Source organism: Gigantopelta aegis, chromosome 6 (genome assembly GCF_016097555.1).
Source record: "Gigantopelta aegis isolate Gae_Host chromosome 6, Gae_host_genome, whole genome shotgun sequence".
NCBI lineage: Eukaryota > Metazoa > Mollusca > Gastropoda > Neomphalida > Peltospiridae > Gigantopelta > Gigantopelta aegis.
In genome coordinates, this window is record NC_054704.1 from 67,837,700 (window position 1) to 67,860,047 (window position 22,348).

The 22,348-nt window shown below is 34.4% G+C and overlaps 1 protein-coding gene across 1 annotated transcript in view; it reads left to right on the forward strand.

Moving 5' to 3' along the window:
* LOC121374881 (ankyrin repeat and LEM domain-containing protein 2-like) overlaps window positions 1–22,348 on the forward strand; it is a 47,155-nt gene that overhangs the window by 14,269 nt on the left and 10,538 nt on the right. Inside the window, exon 5 of the mRNA XM_041502001.1 lies at window positions 175–297. Within this exon, the coding sequence (XP_041357935.1) occupies window positions 175–297 (123 nt within the window). The remainder of the gene's footprint in view (window positions 1–174; window positions 298–22,348) is intronic.

Below are 22,348 nucleotides of genomic sequence, written 5' to 3' on the forward strand. Positions count from 1 at the left end.
TTATGATTATTTAGTAAAATTATATTAACTTAAAGTAAAGTAGTGAATTTTTAATCGTGGCTAGTAAATATTAAAAATAACTGATCCTATGGTTAGTGGATTTGATAAAACTTCTAGAAGCCTGCTAGTATTGATAAATGGCTTTTTGTACAGTGTATGTAATGGTTATTTCAGAATGGAGAGTCACCCCTTCATTTTGCCAGCAAGTTTGGATTCCCAGATGTTGTAGAAGTGTTGGTGGGGTATTCTAGCACTGATCGCAATATGAGGAATAGATATGGAGAGACGCCACAAGATGTGAGTATTGTATCCTGCAGTAACTTTGTTTATTGTAATATGAGGAATAGATATGGAGAGACGCCACAAGATGTGAGTATTGTATCCTGCAGTAACTTTGTTTATTGTAATATGAGAAATAGATACGGAGACATACCACAAGATGTGAGTGTTGTATACTGCAGTAACTGTTTATTGTAATATGAGGAATAGATATGGAGAGACGCCACAAGATGTGAGTATTGTATCCTGCAGTAACTTTGTTTATTGTAATATGAGGAATAGATACGGAGACACACCACAAGCTGTGAGTGTTGTATACTGCAGTAACTACGTTTATCGTAATATGAGGAATAGATACGGAGAGACGCCACAAGCTGTGAGTGTTGTATACTGCAGTAACTACGTTTATCGTAATATGAGGAATAGATATGGAGAGAGGCCACAAGATGTGAGTATTGTATCCTGCAGTAACTTTGTTTATCGTAATATGAGGAATAGATACGGAGACATACCACAAGATGTGAGTGTTGTATACTGCAGTAACTGTTTATCGTAATATGAGGAATAGATACAGAGACACGCCACAAGATGTGAGTGTTGTATACTGCAGTAACTACGTTTATCGTAATATGAGGAATAGATACGGAGAGACGCCACAAGCTGTGAGTGTTGTATACTGCAGTAACTACGTTTATCGTAATATGAGGAATAGATATGGAGGCACACCACAAGATGTGAGTGTTGTATACTGCAGTAACTACGTTTATCGTAATATGAGGAATAGATATGGAGGCACACCACAAGATGTGAGTATTGTATACTGCAGTAACTGCGTTTATCAACACAAATACGATGTGTGATATAGGTGTTACTTTTCCGGTGACAGTTGATGGATAGATATATGCAATAATAGACATTTACCTAGTTTCTTGGATATTTAATATCGTAGCCCAGTGTTTTCCTGGTTCATGGTCGGTCCAGGATCTATCCCTGTCAGTGGACCCATTGGGTTATTTCTTGTTCCAGCCAGTACACCACAGTTGGTGTATCAAAGGCCTTGGTATGTGCTATCCTGTCTGTGGGATGGTGAATATAAAAGATCCCTTGCTACTAATGGAAAAATGTAGTGGGTTTCTAGCTAAGACTATATAATTATATGTCAGAATTGCCAAATTTTTGATACCCAATAGCTGATGATTTATAAATCAATGTGCTCTAGTGGTTTTGTTGATCCTTTTTCATAAATATTAGATTTATATATTAACTATTAATTGTATTTAAGTATATATTATTATAACTGTATTTATGTTCCAATGACTTTTATATTTAACTCTTGTTTAAATATTTGAATAATTAACTGTATTAATATATCAGTGTTCTTTTAAATTGATATTAATCTAAATACATGTGTATTGAAACCATCTAGAGATACATGTAATGGGCGATAGCTTACATGTAGTTTCTGGGTGATGTTAGTCTGTCATTAACAATATTCAGCGATAATGGGCAGTTGCCTAGATTCTTGTCTCTTCAAATATTGGATTTATATACTTTATACATGTATGTACAATAGAATCTACTTAATTGCATATTAGTTTATAAAATGAATTGATTATTTGCTTATTATATTGCTGCACAGATCTGTTTAGCATTAAAACTACAAATTATATCACATAATTGAATGACCTTCTAAGTGTACATATATCAGTTATTTGTCTACTGCTCACTTTAAATGGGTAAACCATTGGTCTAAAAGATGTGTTGATTATTTGAGCCATTTGGAACAAGTCAGCTAATTATGGATTTTCTGAGGAGGTCAAAATGCTTGGAATTGCTTTCCCAGGCAAATGCAGTGGCATTTTGGCGGTTGTGTGGCTTCCTTTATGCCTATGTAAGCGTGAGCATACAGGGTTTCATATGACACAGGAATCCTGCGTATTTGACGCAATATTGTTTTCTGTTTTCATTTATCAGTTGCCAGGGCTCGCCCTCTATATTGTCAAATTAGCATCTGTTGCACATAAAAAAGGTTACAAAGTTTTATGTAATTAAATAGTTTAATTAATTTGATACATATATTCTACAAATTATTAATATTCTTTCAATTATATCCCTCTCTACTTTTTAATTATTATACATTAATAATACATTTTGTTTGTCACAAATCATATTAAAAAAAATAGTACTGAGTTCTTTCTATGGAAAAGAAAAAAGTGTCTCCTAACATCATTTTGATCAGTTTCTTTGCAAATTATGCATTCAGGAATATTCAGATATATTTGGGATTCGACAATAGTTTTATTCTGTTTACAAATTTGCATGCTACATAAAAAAAAAAGTTGACCAATGTCCTGGTCTACAGCCCTTGGAATTCATGTCAGCAATTATGACAGCATATTAGGCCTAAGTAAAACAGAGAGGGGAAATGTTGAAATGACATATGATAGATAATATAATCGGCAAAATTTCCAAATGTTCCCATTCAGTATAACTTATTTCAGTAAGAAAGCATACGAAAGTATGCAAAGCTGAGTTAAAAAGTATTTACAAGACTGGTGTATGCATTTCGTTAAATCAACTGATCACATTCGGAATAACTCAAATTGTAAATTGATTGTGAGTGTGTTCTGTATTGTGATTGGTTAATTACACGTACATTCTTTTTCTGGGATCAAATGAAAATAACACCTGGAAAGCTAATGACGTCATCAGCAATTGGAACAGGCCAAGTTGACTGTTCAAGGGTCTACAGTTAGATTGTAGCCAGGTATATTTTTTTTTAAATATACTAAAAAGTAAAAGTTATGGTGACACACAAAAGAAAAACATAATTAAAGGGACACGCCCTAGTTGTTAACCATTACGCCGTTGTTTTTCACTATTAAACCCATTTTCTCACAAATAAAATTGCACTTTACTTACATTTTATTATTTAGAATATACATTTCCATTCACCTAAAGTGTTTTTTAGTAATCCTGGTAATCCTGGTGTTTGTAATACCACAAAATGCATTTGTCGTATTTCTTAAAAATGCACGCGCTTCTGAGAAAAAACAGTTGAGCAGACGAGGTCTAATCTATTTTTAGAGGGGATCTTCCCGTTTCAACGTGGCAGACGTTGGTATACCACGTGACCGTTATCATTTTGGTTCGGTTTGTTTTCTCGTACACGGTTCGCACAATCAACATCCGATTTGTTGTCGTTTGCTTGTCGTCCATTTGTGAGGTTTTTCTTCACAGTTTGTGAACATTTTCACTAACAATAAAGTTCAGACAAGTAAGTATCTCAATACAAAATGTTACAAACCCTTAAAACCAATAATTTTGCTAAGTCTTACGATATCTGGAGAGGGGATACAACCTTGGGGGGTGGGGGTGGGGGGGGCACAAGCTATATTGTTACCTTTATTTAAATAGAGTAGGACAAAAAAAACCTTACATTTTCGTCCTGGGGAGGGGAAATGCCTCCCCACCTCTGGTTCCTACAGACTGTACTACTACTACTACTACTACTACTACTACTACTACTACTACCACTACCACTACCACTACCACTACCACTACTACCAACAATAATAAATGGTGCATCTAATTGCTAATAACAATAGGTTAGCGCCTAGTACCCGGTGCCGAATAGCAAATGTAGGCTAATTGCAGTTTATATATGACTATCATTGTCGTCTTATTCCGATTCAAGTATCATGATTGCTGCAGCAGCCACTTTCTCAACAGAAGCACCCATGTTGGTAAAGTAACTTCCTGTTCCAAACTAATTCCTTTCGCTGTCCAGGACAGAACAGTTGGAACATGCCCAAGAGAGGTGAAAGGAACGCACCCCAAGTCTATGTGCTCTCTGGGAAATTTGTCATGACGTGCTTCGAATGACATCTACCGGTGACATCAGAATACTAACTTTCAAAATTATTTCAAGTAATTGGGTCACGGGGATTCCCATGGTATTTATCAATATAAAACCTGCTTTTTGACTCTATTTTATAAAAACGTGATCTAAGTGTGTTACAGTTTTGTAGATTAACCAAAATTATAATTAATTTTCGCGGGCTGAAACTAGGGCGTGCGACTTTAATGATACGTTTTTACTGCCGTGTATGAAATGTTATAACATGGAAAGAGAAATGTCTGAAGGTATGAAAACAAGCAATAGTCCATGAAAAGGGCGCACCTGCCATATGCAAATGAGCCACATTACTAGAGGGGGTCCAGAGCGAAGTTCACACAGCAGGGGACAATATTTAAAAATCTTAGGTAACCGGAAGTCAGTTCACGTGAGTTTTACTTAGGTAACTGAGTGTTCGGTTTACGTGAATATAGTTCCCTTTCATTACTGATATATGGTACTTTTAATTTTAGAATGTAATTGTTCATCACGTAACCGATTGGCGGTTCTCGTGATTTTAAAGTTGCGTAACCGACACGCGAACAGAACAACGGTTCTTGTGAAATATTGTGCCTTGCACAGTCAGTAGCGAGTGTGTCCACCTTGAGCATTGATACAGGCCTGGCACTGTCGTCTCATTGAGGCCACTAAACGCTAGAGAAAGTTCCTGGGAATGCCATTCCAGATCTTCTACAGATGTTTTCTTCTAACAATTGATTGATGGAGTTACTTCCCTTCAGATTGAAGTTCGGTAACTTTCGTGAGATATCGGGCGAAGAGTCGGAAAATTGTTTTCACGAACATGTGCGATCTTTTCCGATTTACTCTACATCTAGCGTAGCGAGGTGTTCCGATTAATAATAATAATAATAATAATAATAATAACTATATTTAATGATTTACTCCAGCGACAAACTGGCCTTGTAGAAATTTAGTGACCTTCTGATAAACTAGGGGAGGGAATGTTTACCGATACTGATAGAGTTTACTGCCAAATCAAATGATTAAATATGTCAGTAAGATCTCGATGCGTTTCGTTATTTTTTGTAAGTGGTCACTGGGAACTTTGCGGGTTTGACGTCCAATAGCCGATGATATTAAAGATAAAAATCAGTGTGCTCTAGTGGCGTCGTTAAATAAAACAAACTTTACTTTTCAACATTCGTTTGAGCATCCTGAGCATTTGTACTGCATTTCTATTCATTGGACCAACTGATTGCTTCAAACCAAGTGTGTACTTTAATATTGGATGCATACAGAATAAAACTAACATTGCAAATTATAAAATTGGTAAGTCTACCATTTCTTAAATACATTAGGAAAGATAATATTCATAACTTTTTTTTTTTAATGTTATTGTTGGACAGATAAATATAGAACCCTTCTTTTCAGTTTTCATTAAAAGAAATGTTATAACTTATTTACTGGTTTCTATCCAATTAAGGTTCAACCAAGTCTGTCCTGGACCAGTACAGAAGTGTTAGTATGAGAGTAAACAGCAAGGGGTCTTTTGTATGTACGCTCCCACAAATAGGTTAGCACCATGTTGCCTCAAAATCAAAATGTCTTACCTTTTATAAATTTATAAGTTGCCCATGTAAAAGGAAGCCTTTAAACACACCTATGTGGATAGTACTACATATTTCCTTTTTTTAATTAAGTTATGAAATAGGTATAGAAAATAAAATGGCCATAAGTTTTTTGTCCTTTTGAAAATTGTATAATGGAAAAAAAGCTCTTATATTTAAAATGCACATAAAATATGCCCCCAAAACGTCACTTTACCATGCCTTACTTCATTTCTAGGGAAAACACTGTGGTATTGTTGGTTTGCATAATGCATTTCTATACATGCAGAGGTTATTTTGGATACTGGTAGTCATCACCTTTATTTAATATCCATAAATAAAATTATTTTCCAAAATAAAATGTTTTTCCTACCTACCTACCCTATATTTTTCCAGCATGTAATAGAAAACAAGTAAAAAAACCAATTACGGCCTTATGCATCTTCATTCCATCGCTGAACATGGATGCCAAATGATGCCATTGTATTGCATTCCACACATTCCACTTTTGTTTTCTCTTCATGTCTCATAGCGCTATAAAGTAACCGGCAGCAAGCATACGGCAAAATGAAGGAATATAATTAAATGAGAGTGCGCTTCCTTGCATGGGTACTCGAGTCCTGTGAACAATTAAGAAAACTACAGCTGATTGATAGACTGCATTTATGTTTTAAAGAGAACAGTTCAAAATAAAGTTTATTTTGTTTAACGACAACACAAGAGCACATTGATTTATTAATCATCTGCTGTTGGATGTCAAACATCTAGTAGTTTTGACATATAGTCTTAGAGAGGAAACCCATTACATTTTTTTTCCCATTAGTAGCAAGGGATCTTTTATATGCACCATCCCACAAACAGGATAGCACATACCACGGCCTTTGATATACCAGTCGTTGTGCACTGGTTGGAATGAGAAATAGCCCAATGGGACCACTGATGGGGATCGATCCCAGACTGACACGGACGCTTTACCACTGGGCTGCGTCCTGACCCTAAAGAGAACAGAGACAGACAAGTTATTTGTGATTTTATAGGTTATTTCTTGTTTTTGTCTTTACAAAAACCAAAAACCCAAACAAACCAAAAAAACATCAATGCACATCAGATTTATCAGAGTATAGATAAAATAAACGTAGCTTTGTAATAGTTTTGTAAACAAAAATGATCAAATTTCGGCTGCATTGAGTTTTTTTGCCCATAACAATCTTGACAATCTGTCATATCAATGAACTAGGTTGAAAGTAATTTTTAGATAAACAATTTTTATGATATTAAGTGATCAGTGAAAACACCCAGTCCAAGATATAGTTTTTATTGGTACAGTTGGTCATTATAACTGCAATATTAATTGCATTCTTATAATATGGACCAAAGCAAAACTAGCAACATTGATTACTTGATGTACCGGTATGTAGGATTGTAGGTATAAATGTGTAATTTAATAAAAGTATGAGTGCAAAATCTTGTAATAAAACTGTCAAAAATTAAATACAATGGGCAACTTGTTGCAAATATATGCAGATATAAATTTATTTATTTATTTACATGTTTGTTCTTTTCTTTCTTTCTTTCTTTCTTTAATTATTTCTTCATTTATAGATTTACAAAATATAATAATTTATTTATTTAAATTTTCATTTGTGGATGATATTAAATGGTATAAAATACTACAAACTATACAAAACAAAAAATAATAGAATTTTAGTTGATCAGAGAGTTTGCAATTATTAATTAATTTAATTCAATAATTGTTAATATTTTATGCATTGGTACAATAATTATGGTTATGGATGTACTTTGTTTTCATTAATACAAATTTAAGAATAATAAATCTGGTTTTGGAAACTGATACCCTCCCCCCACACCACAAAAGGAGAGAAAAATGATCATATACAGTGAAACTCCTCTTAACCAGACACCTTCAGGACCAACTAAAAAGTCTGGTTTTAAGAGGTATCCGGTTTAGAGAGGTTCTCTTCTGTACTGATATTTAAAAGGGAGCCACTAAAAATTTCCGATTTTGAGGGAATTCTGGTTTACAGAGGGTCCGGTTTTGTGAGGTTTGACTGTAGTTAGTAAATATAAAAGAAGCATGAATACTTGTAATAGTTTGTGCTGCCATACATTTGTGTATCTATACTTACATGTACATGCTTTTTATTGAATGTCAAATATTCTGTCATATCCAGCATTTGCCTTCAAAAGTACATCTGTGTTAAAAATGCCCTACAATTAAACTAGCCCCCTGCCCTGTCCAAATCCTGGCTAGAACACTGGTCTGTTGAGGCTGTACACCTATGAAACATGGGAATACTACATACATGACAGGTTGATCTTACAAAGAAGCCAGTTGTTGACGTTTTCAGAAAGGAAGGTCAAATGCATAAGAGTAGTTGTCGTTAAAACATGACAGCAACATGTTCACATTTCCTGCCAGGTACTTGGCATGGATTCAGAACACTTCTTTTCCTGTGAGAAACAGTCATTTTACATACCACTATTACTGACTATATGGCAACATAAGGCTCAGTAAAAAAAAAAAAAAATTCCCAGTTGCTTCATTGAAAGGTTTTGTGCCAGACAGTAGTAACACCAGCAGCTTGCAACCTGAATTGGATATCGATGGTGCAGCTATTGCCAACATGATAAATACTGGTCTCCCAATGCATCTAGGTTAATATCCTAAAAAAGTGGAACTTGCAGGTTCTGTATGAGACATCAGCCTCAAGAAAATGAAAAAAGAGGATATGGCAAATAAATATAAATTTGGGGGATGGAAAAACAGATGGTCTGGTATAGAAATATTGTGATTGTGGTCCATTCTTATACAAGACCTGAACACTGATGTTGAAATTTATATCGGGTTCTATTTCACTTCCCAACTATCATTCATTGCCTGAGAAATTACTGTTTTTGTTAATTTATATAATAATTATTATTACTTCTTATATTATTCAGCATTAAAAATTTCATCAATGATATGTTTTTAGTTTTATAAGTTTTAACATATTGATAGTATATTTCATTCTGACAAAAAGTCACAAAAAAACCCAACTAGATTTGCAGAAAAAAGTTGCATAATGTTTTCTAAGGAAATTTATAATGAAAAATAAAGTTTTGAAGTCTCTCGCTTTCGCTTGTTGGAAACCAAAATTGTTCACTCATTTCATAAAAATGGTATGACAGGCAAGCTCGTTTAGTATTCTATATATGTAATGCCAAAGGACACTGGAGCTATAACAATTAATGAAACTGTGGTCACGATATGACATAGATACTTGACAAATAGTTAATGACATAGACTATCAATTTTGTCATGTGTAGGCAAGAATGGAGAATTCCCTTTCAGCCAGAACAGGATAAAGCTGATATTCTATTTTCTCAACTGGTTGTGACCTTTATCTTATAATGCATCTCAAACTGAGGGAAAGTAATATTTTATTATTTGTTTAGCTCAGCTATATTATACAATTACGTAAAGTAGGCCTAAACTAACTCTATTGATTCACAGGGCCTACGTCACGTGACTGATGCCAGTTTATCATCTTAATTTAATCTTTCATCATATACCAGTACAAACAGTGACAGGATAAAATATAATGATTATGAGCCGTAACAATCATCTAGTTATGATACCATATCTAAAGAATTTTATGTTTAGAAAACAACTATGCTTGAAAAGGAAAAAAGGAAGGCTGCCTTAAAAACATAATAATAGAAATTAAAAATATATATACTGGAATTACTAGAGACTTTCTTTATAAAACAAATACAGTCAGACCTCATTACAACGACCGTTGTTACTACGGCATTTACACCATCCGACCACAAATTGTTGGGAACGAACGTACATCAATGTTATTCTGTTCATTACACCAGAATTCACACCTTCCCACACCTACAGAGCAAATTAGGAACAAACATGCATCTGATGTCTAAAAACACCTCTTTACAAGGACATTACATAATCACAGATGCCATAGCACATTGGCAGTACACAAAGCCATTTGACATCCTTGATCTCGTTGCTTGCCGACAGTGTCACATGTTGTCCAAGTTACCTATGTCGGCTAGATCTGTAGATATGTAATCTTATTCAATTAAAGGATTAACTTCAAACAATCATATTTCTCGTTCCAGCCAGTGCTCCACAACTGGTATAACAAAGGCCGTGGTATGTAGTATCCTGTGTGAGATGGTGCATATAAAAGATCCCTTGCTGCTAATCAAAAAGAGTAGCCCATGAAGTGGTGACAGCGGGTTTCCTCTCTCAATATCTGTGGTTCTTAACCATATGTCTGACACCATATAACCATAAAATAAATGTGTTGAGTGTGTCGTTAAATAAAACATTTCCTTCCTTCAAACAATCAAGTCTACTAGTTATATGACATTTTGTAAACAAAGTAGGTACCAATTGATTAGATTGACAGTGAATGCGCCTTGATTGATAACAACTTAGTATTTAATAATGGTCTGTGATCCAATCCCGTCAGTGGGCCCATTGGGCTATTTATCATTCCAACCAGTGCACCACGACTGGTATATTAAATGATGTGGTATGTGATATCCTGTCTAGGATGGTGCAAATAAAATATCCCTTGTTACTATTGACACCCAATAGCCGACAATTAATAAATCAATGTGCTCTAGTGGTGTCATGAAATAAAACGGCAATTTCGATATAATGACAAAGTGACCCAGGGACGAACATGATCATTGTAACGAGGTCTAACTGTATATATTGTTTACGTATTAACAAAACTGAGAAAAATATTAATGATTAATATATATACATGTATAATATATATATATGTATAATATATATATATACACATGATATTTTCGTTTAAACGTTTACAAATTTAATAAACAGTTAGATGGCCTAAGGGAAACGATACCGTTTAAACATGTAAACGTGACAACCCTAGTTCAAGGTACATTTATAATCTTCACATTTAAAAAGAAACCAAAAAAAAACCCCATTTAGTGGGAAACCACCATTAACAAATTTGATGGAGATCATCTATAGTCAATGTTCTAGTTAAAGATAAAATAACTGTAAAATAGTATTTACAATTACTTATCTACATGTATATCCAGTGACAAGATATCAGGTTCCAAACATGGTAAAAAATATAAAAAGTGTGAAAAGGGGGCAAACCATATTTCTCAAACTATTTGAAATCAAGGACTGAAGTTTTGCATACATTTTGTAACTCCATTCTGCTAGTAAAGATATTTTCAGGAAGTTTTCCAGTGAAATCTGAACGGGTGATCTGGGAGCCATTAGGTGACTTGACATGGAATAATCCATCTTTAAATATTGTCACACATTGTTTGAACATTTAACGTATGATCATAACATTTAGCACATAGTCATAACATTTAGCACATGGTCTAAACCAACATGCAAATGTCAGTTTTGTGAAGTACATATAATACACCTAAATATAGTTATAATATGTCATTTACTATGTCGAGCAGCGTTGTCAGAATGATTAATAGGTCAGGTGAGGTCGCGGTTCTGTTAATGCATGTAATATACAATTCAGTATGTAATGCATTAGCACAGTGAACTTAATCGAGAATATGTTTATGCTTGATTGGTTTTTATGCTGTTGGACAACACTAAATCCAATACATTTTATCAGTCCTCACACTCCAAACTGACCCCACTAAACTATAGTTAATTAATGGTTTATGAATTATATTCTTACCTGCCTGAGTTTCTTCAGTCATGTTTGACAAGCAGGTAGTGTACACTGTTGTGTAAGTGGCCAAAAACCTTCTAATAACACAGAGATGTGCATGTGGGTTACTCAGTGTGTGGTATGTGTATATCTCTGTACACACACAGCAGGTTGGTCTCTACAGGACGTTGTTGTTGCTGTAGGACAGCTGTCCTTAATTCAAGTATACTGGACACAAGCACACCACACAGTTTAACATACCTTGTGTGTCTGGCTACAAGTACTGTATACTGTGTGTGTTAAGGGTTTTGTTTAGCTTAAAGGCATATTGTCACAGACCACTGATCTATTTAATGGTTTAGCAAAGTATTACCTGAACAAAAATAATTTGATTTGTCCCTAAATGTACTTTATTCAACCATCTTCATAACCACCATACTCCATTTATTAATGACATTTTGTAAAAAATAATTGAATTATGGCAATGGTCCATAATTCAAAAACTAAAATTGCTGAGATGGTTCACATGGATTTCACTCCATCATGGTTCAGTTAAGGTGATGCAATAGCTAGATTTGGTTTCAAACAATGTAATTTTTAATATCGCCATTTGTCGAAAACTGTACGAAATCGAAAACTGTATTATTTTATTTTGTAATGTCTGTGCATGTTCAATTGTTGACACGACAATATCTTCTTGTTAAGGAAGTACACTTAAAACAAATTTCCTTAAAAATGCAACAAACAAAAAAGAGGTAAGAATACGTTTTATGCACAATGAAATGTATTATTACAGTGAATTTGTGCCCTGGAATCTTACTGAATGCAATGCAAATGCATGCCTAAACAGCAACAGGTGCACAACGGTATCCACACAACCAAACACGTCTGCTAGCACTGCCGATTGAGTAATGACTGGTCACTTCCGAATAGCCGCTTTCAGGTTACGTGACTGTTTTCGCGGGAAAAGCCGATTTTGTGTTGTTGGCATTACATTGATAACGTCATAGTACGGTTTTCGATAATGCTTTTAAAACGATGTTTTCTTTCCACCTGGTGCAATTCTTGATGGAACAGAGATAACATGTGAGTATGTACTTATCTTTTTGTATATTTTAGTTCTAAATTGAACAAGGTAAACATTAATGTTGTTAAATTGATAGCCTGACATGACTGAGCATGTGCACCAGCCATTTCCTCTTAGTCGTACGGTTTTCGATTAAACGAGGATACTTATCCATTTTTAGAAAAATAAGGTACTTAAATCCGTGACAGTATGGCTTTAACTGGACTGAGCATTGTTTGACATCCAATGGCCGGTGTATTTCATGTGCTGAGGTGTTGTTAAACATTCATTTATTCATTCATTCAGCCATTCAAGTACAATTTTTTTTACACATGACAATATTATTGGATCTTTATACTGACATTAGCAATGAGAAATCAGACCTTATTAATATAGTTGCATGTACATTATAATAATAATAATTTTTTAAGACATTATTATCATTACATTACATAAAACACCTTTACTAAGCTGCCACCTGTCTCGAGAGGTCTTCTAATAGTAACTGTACTATTCTAAATCTGATAGTATCAAATAAAACATTAACCTCTATTAATTATGCAGCTGCTTGTCTCAAGACCGCCTAATAGTGTCCTATTACCATAAATCTGATACATGTGTAGTATAAACTGTTCTCGTTAAACCAACCACCTATTTTGATAGACTAATTTTCATATTTCTTTAGACGTCTGTTTGACCTAAGTTTAACTTTATCATTAAAATAGTAAATGCATGTAATTCTAAATGTATACTATAATGGTATTCTGATTTATGGTACATGTTTGTGTAGTTCTCAAGGACCTACCTTTTAGGAAATTATTACTAATATTAGTTCTTTGTAAAAATACACCAGATAAATTCTCCACAGTTTGTAATAACCTTTTAGTTCCAACCGAGAAGTGTTTTGTTATGTTTGCCCTGTATGTGTATTTATATAGAGGATAATAAACAAGTTGCCATGCAGTTATTATCAAATTTATGTCCTGAGTGAAATAATGTTTAAAGCTCGTGACAAGTGAACATTATTTCACGAGGGACATAAATTTGATAATAACTGGTGCTGAGTTTGTTATTCTATTTATCACCCCAGCTATTTGGGGTTTTAAAAGCCTTTATTTTCGATATAGCCTACATCGGCTACACGTCCATGTATATAGAAATGACGTATACTACTTTACTGTTCTGGGTATTGCTTTAACTTTGTATTTTATTCACAGTTCACAGATAATTTTTAAACCCAAAGTTCTATATATTCTGTTAAAAAAAATCTATAATGAAATGCATTAAACTACAAATTTATTACAAGTTTAAGACTAAAATCAGAAAGACGTAAATGCAGATGCTTTAAACTATGTGATGTCATTGTGTGTGCTTTGCCAAATCGTGATGACGTCATAGTTAGTACCGATAAGGTGATTGGTTGGCATCAAAGCATCCACTAGTAATGTACGTTAAACCAATGCATTTTTATTTTCCCCGTTATGAGTGCCTGCTGGGGTAATAAATACCATTATTACATACTCAAGAATCTTAAAGTGCCAAGGAATATTGAATCAGTCCATGAAATCTTTTTATGTCCAGATTAATTTATTAAGTCATTTGAATCGGACCACTCAGTGTGGTGTTATACACAGTAGGATTGTCACTGGTTGAGGTTCAGACTGCCTTACTCAATACATGTGTTATTATACAGAGTAGAACATACACTGGTTGAGTTTCAGACTACTGTACTCAATACATGTTATTATACAGAGAAGCGTGTACACTGGTTGAGTTTCAGACTACTGTACTCAATACATGTTATTATACAGAGAAGCGTGTACACTGGTTGAGTTTCAGACTATCATACTCAATACATGTGTTATTATACACAGAAGCGTGTACACTGGTTGAGTTTCAGACTATCATACTCAATACATGTGTTATTATACAGAGAAGTATGTACACTGGTTGAGTTTCAGACTATCATACTCAATACATGTGTTATTATACAGAGAAGTATGTACACTGGTTGAGTTTCAGACTATCATACTCAATACATGTGTTATTATACAGAGAACCGTGTACACTGGTTGAGTTTCAGACTATCGTACTCAATACAGGGCTTCTAGATTATGGTAGCCCCACTCCCATGGCTAGTGATATTCAATATTGGGCTAGTAAATAACTACTATTGCCATGCCCAAGGGCTAGTGAAAAAAAAGAGTCAAATGCTGACTCTAAATATATATGTATCCTACCCCCACCACCACCATCAAGTGTTAGTGTGTTTAAGCTCTATCTCCCTGTTTAGGTATTATATTTGATTATTACTATCAATTAGTAAAATTATATTAAGTTAAAGTAAAGTAGGGCTAGTGAATTTTTAACTGTGGCTAGTAAATTTTTTAAATCACTGATCCCATGGCTGGTGCATTTTATAAAAATTCTAGAAGCCCTGCAATACATGTGTTATTATACAGAGAAGCATGTACACTGGTTGAGTTTCAGACTATCATACTCAATACATGTTTTATTATATAAAGAAGCATGTACACTGGTTGAGTTTCAGACTATCATACTCAATACATGTTTTATTATACAGAGAAGCGTGTATACACTGGTTGAGTTTCAGACTATCATACTCAATACATGTTTTATTATATAAAGAAGCATGTACACTGGTTGAGTTTCAGACTATCATACTCAATACATGTTTTATTATATAAAAAAGCATGTACACTGGTTGAGTTTCAGACTATCATACTCAATACATGTTTTATTATACAGAGAAGCATGTACACTGGTTGAGATTCAGACTATCATACTCAATACATGTTTTATTATATAGAGAAGCATGTACACTGGTTGAGTTTCAGACTATCATACTCAATACATGTTTTATTATACAGAGAAGCATGTACACTGGTTGAGTTTCAGACTATCATACTCAATACATGTTTTATTATATAAAGAAGCATGTACACTGGTTGAGTTTCAGACTATCATACTCAATACATGTTTTATTATATAAAGAAGCATGTACACTGGTTGAGTTTCAGACTATCATACTCAATACATGTTTTATTATACAGAGAAACGTGTACACTGGTTGAGTTTCAGACTATCATACTCAATACATATTTTATTATATAGAGAAGCATGTACACTGGTTGAGTTTCAGACTATCATACTCAATACATGTTTTATTATACAGAGAAATGTGTACACTGGTTGAGTTTCAGACTATCATACTCAATACATGTGTTATTATAGAGAAGTATGTACACTGGTTGAGTTGCAGATTACCATACAGAATACATGTGTTATTACACACAGAAAGATGTACACTGGTTGAGTTTTAGACTGCCTTACTCAATACATGTGTTATTACAAGAGCAGGATGTACACTGGTTAAGTGTCAAACTGCCTTACTCAATACATGTGTTATTACACAGAGCAGGATGTACACTGGTTGAGTTTCAAAGTACCGGTACTGTACTCAATACATGTGTTATTATAGAGCGAAGTACATGTATGTGCATTGTATAGTTGAGTTTTATATGGTGGTGTAGTATGGCACAGGATTAATCCTGTATGCTCATTCCTGCAAGTCCTTCACAAATTGTATAATATACATACTTGTAAGCCATTATAAAAGACAAAGAAACAAAATGATATGGACTTTATGAAAAAAAGAAGACTAGCATTTGTCAGCATGTTTATCTTGAAGATTTTTTGTTAGATTTCTTCTTCTTTTTTTCTCCAAAATATATATTGCAATATTTGTACTTTTGTTGCCACATTTCCTGTGTTTAAATAATGCAGTTGTAACAATTGCTGCTGTTAGTGAACATTTGCTACAACTGTGCCCTCCAAGGAACTATTTACTTTAAACCCTTAGATAAGTAAAAGCTGAATTAACCTTTTAAAAGTGTGTGTGTGTGTGTTTATCTAGTGTAGTCATCACGGACTACGATGAAGAGTCCTATGACACACTTTACTTGAACTCAGAAAATGGCCTCTACCAAGTCTTGTGTACATGCATGTAGATCTGAGAGAGAGAGAGAGAGAGAAATCATAAGATCAATACTCGCCACACTCTGCTTTGCCACGCACTGATCAGTATTGACGAGTTCTTACCTGGATCGACATGCTTGATTTCATCATCATCATCATCCCTACTCGTTGTCTCACTGACCCCTCCATCAGAACCCTGGCTAGGGTCCACTTTGTCCAAGTACTCCATCACTATGAGGGAGTTCCCAATTCAAAACTGACTCAGCTCCTGTGGCGTAACTCTCATTGTGGATGTGTATGTGTGTGTGTGTACAATAGTGTTTTTCTGACGTTACGTTTGATGTGGTATACTGCTTGTACTGTGTACAGTGAAGCTAATAAATTAATTAATTATTCTAACAGGATGGTGGTGAGCTGCTGTGCATATTAATATTAGGATAGCTAGGGAAGCATGTGGATGTCCTCTGCTGTGGTGGATCGGTTAGCTATTCCCCAGCGGGTTATTCATGCTTATACACAGCTATCTTTATTGTAATTTCCATAGTTGCCATAGAAACACAATGTGCTATTAATATGTAAATACATATACCTCCTTTCTGTGCTGTATCAAGGCCACCAATCACTAATTGAAATACTTTTCAGAATTTTTTTATTAACAAATATTAATATTTGTTGTTTCTTTCACGGTAGTTCAATTTTTATTTTTTATTATTATTTTTTTATTTTGAAATATGAATACACATACTTTTAAACTTGTTTGAAAATTTAAAAAAAAAAAAAGGATACAGTATATGTACATGTATCTGTGTGTTTTAAAACCATTTAATAATATTAATTATTATTTAATGATCATAATTATTTATAATATCTTCATGCAAAATACTTTTCATAACTCTTCTACTTCAAAGGGCGGGACGTAGCCCAGTAGTAAAGCATTCGCTTGATGCACAGTCGGTTTGGGATCGATCCCCGTCGGTGGGCCCATTGGGCTATTTCTCGTACCAACCAGTGCACCACGACTGGTATATTAAAGGTCGTGGTATGTTCTATCCTGTCTGTGGGATAATGCATATAAAATATCCCTGGCTGCTAATCGAAAAGAGTAGGTCATGATGTGTCAACAGCGGGTTTCCTCTCTCAATATCTGTGTGGTCCTTAACCATATGTCCAATGCCATATAAGTGTAAATAAAATGTGGTGTTGAGTGCCTCGTTAAATAAAAAAATTCTTCCTACTCAAGGAGCTATATGTACCTGTGATAAACATGTCACCTACATGTATTATATGTGGTCACTTTAATTTTATCCTGCGGTCACTATACCTGGCAAGATATGATGGCTAGATAAATTTCTGTATTTTCGGTCAATGACCAAATATTATACGACCTTTTGACATAAGCGTGACTTACCTTGCTTTCTTCAGGCTAAACTTTCATTTTCATTGTTAATGTATATATATATTATTAAATTCATATATACAAATAAAATTTTGTGCCATGATTATTATACATATTATTTATTTATGAAACCCATGTAGAGACGGAGTTTAAATGTACTTTATTAATGCTAACAAAATATAGCCATTGACCATTGTAATGTTCCCAGGATAACGCCTTTGTATTTAAGGCATAACCATTTACATAGTACATATGTTTTAAATAGTCAACTGTTTAACATGGTGGTTGGTCACCTAAATTGGTCCATGGAAGGGCAGGGCACAGCCCAGTGGTAAGACACTTGCTTAATGTGTGGTCAGTTTAGGATCGATCCCCGTCTGTGGGTCCATTGGGCTATTTCTTGTTCCAGCCAGTGCACCACGACTGGTATATCATAGGCTGTAGTACTTGTGTGTGGGATGGTGCATATAAAAGATCCGTTGCTGCTAATGGAAAAATGTAGCGGGTTTCCTCTCTAAGACTGAGTCAAAATGACCATGTGTTTGACATCCAATAGCCCATGGTTAATAGATCAATGTGCTCTAGTGGTGTCGTCAAAAACAAAATAACGTCAAAATGACCAAATGTTTTACATCCAGTAGCCAATTATTAATAAATCAATGTGCTCTAGTGGTGTTGTTAAACAAAAACATTTGGTCCCAGGTTTTATGAAATACATGAAGATGTAATTTTCTGCTAGTCTGTAAAGCAAATGAGTCAAAGGGGAATTAGTTTATCAAACAGCATCATAAACGATTCATAGCACAAATATTGATCTCTCCGCATACACATCAGTCTCATTGTGCACCAATTAATGAATCACAACTACACGTACCATAATTGACACAATAAATGCAATGACACAAATATTAACACATTTATTGTAATAAAAAAACAAATGGGAGCACTGTAACAACCTTTCCTAAGACTAAGATACACATACTTTGGTTATTGTTGGAACACCTCATTTCTGGCAGAAGAGTTCAAGGATTTCCATTATAAAGCGGTGAAAAGTACAAGTACGGTAGCTAAGGAAATGAGTGAAATAAATTCATATTTTTAGGTCACTTGAGCCAAGGCTAACGTTGCCTATTTTGATCCATTTTTGGCATAAATGTTTTACATTTTTGACTTCTGTTCCAAAACTACTTGACCAATTCCAACCAAATTTTTGGGGAAGCTTCCTTGACACACAAGGAATTAATTTGTGAATTTGGTAATTCTGCTTGCCCCCTCCCCACTCAGGGGCCTGCAGTAAAATGGGAAATCAAACCAATTTTAAAAATAGTATCTACTTCCAGAAATACTATACCTGAAATCAGTTTTGTAAATGTCATTACTGTTGGTCCCCCCCCCCCCCCATTTGTCCCTGGGGAGGGGTGAAATTTACTATAATTATATAGATAAATGTATTTAAACATTAGTTTGAGCAGGACGTAGCCCAGTGTTACGGTGGTTTGGGATTGATGTCCAGTGCACCACGACTGGTACATCATAGGCCGTGGTATGTGCTGTCCTGTCTATGGGATGGTGCATATAAAAGATCCTTTGCTGTTAATGAAAAAAAAAATGCAGTGGGTTTCCTCTCTAAAGACTACATTTCAAAATTACAAAATTTTTGACATCAAATAGCAGATGATTAAAGGTAGAGTAAACTCAAACAAGAGGTTTATGTGTTGGAAAGATGCATACCCGGACCACCAACACATACTGACACTTTAACAAATGAAAAATGCGTAATTTTAGAGTTAATAAAAAAGACATGCTAACTGGGGGCAGCCATCTTGTTTTGTTTTTGTGATGTCTGGTGGTATAGCTTGGGGCGAAGTGACGTCAGCTCTGCCCATCTGCTCTATGCACAGTGTAAACAAACACTCTAATTTACGACAAGGCGCTTCGCTTTCATCAACCTGACTTGTAAAACAATATAAATGACTTGATAATATAATAAACTATTTAACTAAATATATTTCAGTTTGCATCAATAGAACAAAATGGAGTTATAGTATTTTTCTTTTTTAAAAAATCCAAAGAAAAAAAAAGCATATTATTAGGCCTATTGGTATGCTACATTCGAGCAAAAATGACCACTCACGATACCCATGTGATAATTTTCTTTTTTTTGGGACTACGTAATTGGTCAGTTTTGTGATTTTAGATGGGAAAGTCTACTTAATCAAGGGTTTTACAGAATTACTTACAGTAATAAAGCAGGACGGCTGATCGATTACGATTAGAGGGGTGTCCGTGTGGTTAACACCCTGTGATCTTAATGAAAGAGGCACGTCTTTTTAGTGTGTCTAGACACAGTGTCTGGGGACCGTCTAAATATACACCTGCCAATCAGGAACCACGAAAAGAAAAGACCAATTAATTAAGAAAACACTCCGATTATTATTTCAGTATGTGAGTTAATTTATGTACAAACCATAATACAGTTATTTCAACACTTTGACATTGGTGGTTTATTTTGTATTAAAAATAATATATAATTGTTGCTGGCTTACTGGGATGACTATTATTATAGAATATTGCGATGCATCCACAAAAATCAGGTATGTTTTGTTTCTTCAGTTTGAAGACTAATTCCTGACGTGACACGTTAGGTATTACGTAATCACCAGCTCGCCAGAGGGCGTATTCACTGGGATGATACAAAATAGGCTGCGCCCGTTATATATAATAGCCGTCATATTTAACCGTTTTATTAATTAACTATACGGTTATACTTGTTGATATTAAGCAATAATGTGCATTATATATCGTTGAATATGCATACCAGGTCAAATGCCTTGATTGTCCCTTCCTTTAATAAATCAATGTGCTCTAGTGGTGTCATTATACAAAACAAACTTTTAAACTGTAGTTTCTTCAGATCTACTAGATCATTTCTAGTTAAATGTAGTGGGAAGCTTCCTTGACCCATGGAAAATAAAACTGAATTTAGTCATTCTAATTCTGCACCCTATGTAATGCCCTGAGTGAAGCCAGTAGTCTTTCCTATTTTAAAGAAATAATTATAACTACCAGTAGTTTTTGTTTGCTGTTGCATATAGAGATCTCTTCTAGCCCTTGCCACTGGCAAAATTACTTAAAGTATTTTGGGTGGCTTTTATTGACTTTTAAATACTGCTACCGTATTTGACCAGAAATAAGACAACTCATTGTGAGCTTAGCATGGGGTGGGCTTATTCTCAAACAAGGGGCCAGTTTTGTTGAAAAAAAAAATATAAAAAAAAATAATAGTAAATAATAATATTTAAATGAACCAGGAAGAAAACAAAAACTGTTCAGTAGCACATCTATTAATTAGAGTTAATAGGTATAATAAGTCGGAGGCACTGCTTTAAATATGGATAGAGATAAGGGCCTTCCATTAAGCTGAGCAAGTGCTGCAGGCCCAGGAAAATGGGACATTGGACAGCATTCCCTGGCAACAGCAAGCAGATGATTATTATATGTTCTTCTTTCTAATGCAAAACACACCAGTATTAATTTTATACTTTCTTGTGCTAATTACTGGTACTAAAAACCTGACTTACAGACCTAAACAAAGCTTTTTTCAAGAGTTACATTTTGCCAAATGTCTGTAAAAACACTAATATGTCTGAGCAATTTCAGTGTCATGAATGAATGAATGAATGAATGAATGTTTAACGACACCCCAGCATGAAAAATACATCATCTATTGGGTGTTAAACTATGGTAAATGATTCAGTGTCATAAATGTAAATGTGAATACATTTAGACATGTAAGATATTTAGTTAACATTACAGCATAAACTTACTTGTGGTATGCATGGTCATTACATACTTTTGATGATTTGATTGACAACTGTTAGGGTTGAGTGCAACAGCTTAAATGTCTATAGGTGTATCTGCTGTCCATCAAAACATTAAAAATGCTCAATAACCATGTATACCTTAAGTAAGTTTATGCGATAACTGATTTATCATACCCTAAATGATGCTGCATGACATGATCAGGTCTCTGAAAGTGGCAACAGCGGGTTTCCTCTCTCAATATCTGTGTGGTCCTTAACCATATGTCCGACACCGTATAACTGTAAATAAAATGGGTTGAGTGTATCATTAAATAAAATATTTCCTTCCTTTATATAGACAGTATGGCTATGGAGTAGTGTTCATTTACATGTAGTTTATTACTTATATTGTAGAATTTACTACAAGTTATTTATTTCTGAGCCAATTGTTTTCTAAATTGCACACAAAAATAGTATTTGTTTTTGTTATTTCCAAAACTCTTTTATCTTTCTTCTTACGTCCAGCAAAACTGAAATTATTTATAAACCCCCCACATTTTTATAGGAGGATGGGGCGGACTATAGAATTTAATCATCTACTAGTACTTGTTCACCATCAAAGTTATGTAATGTTTGAAGTTGT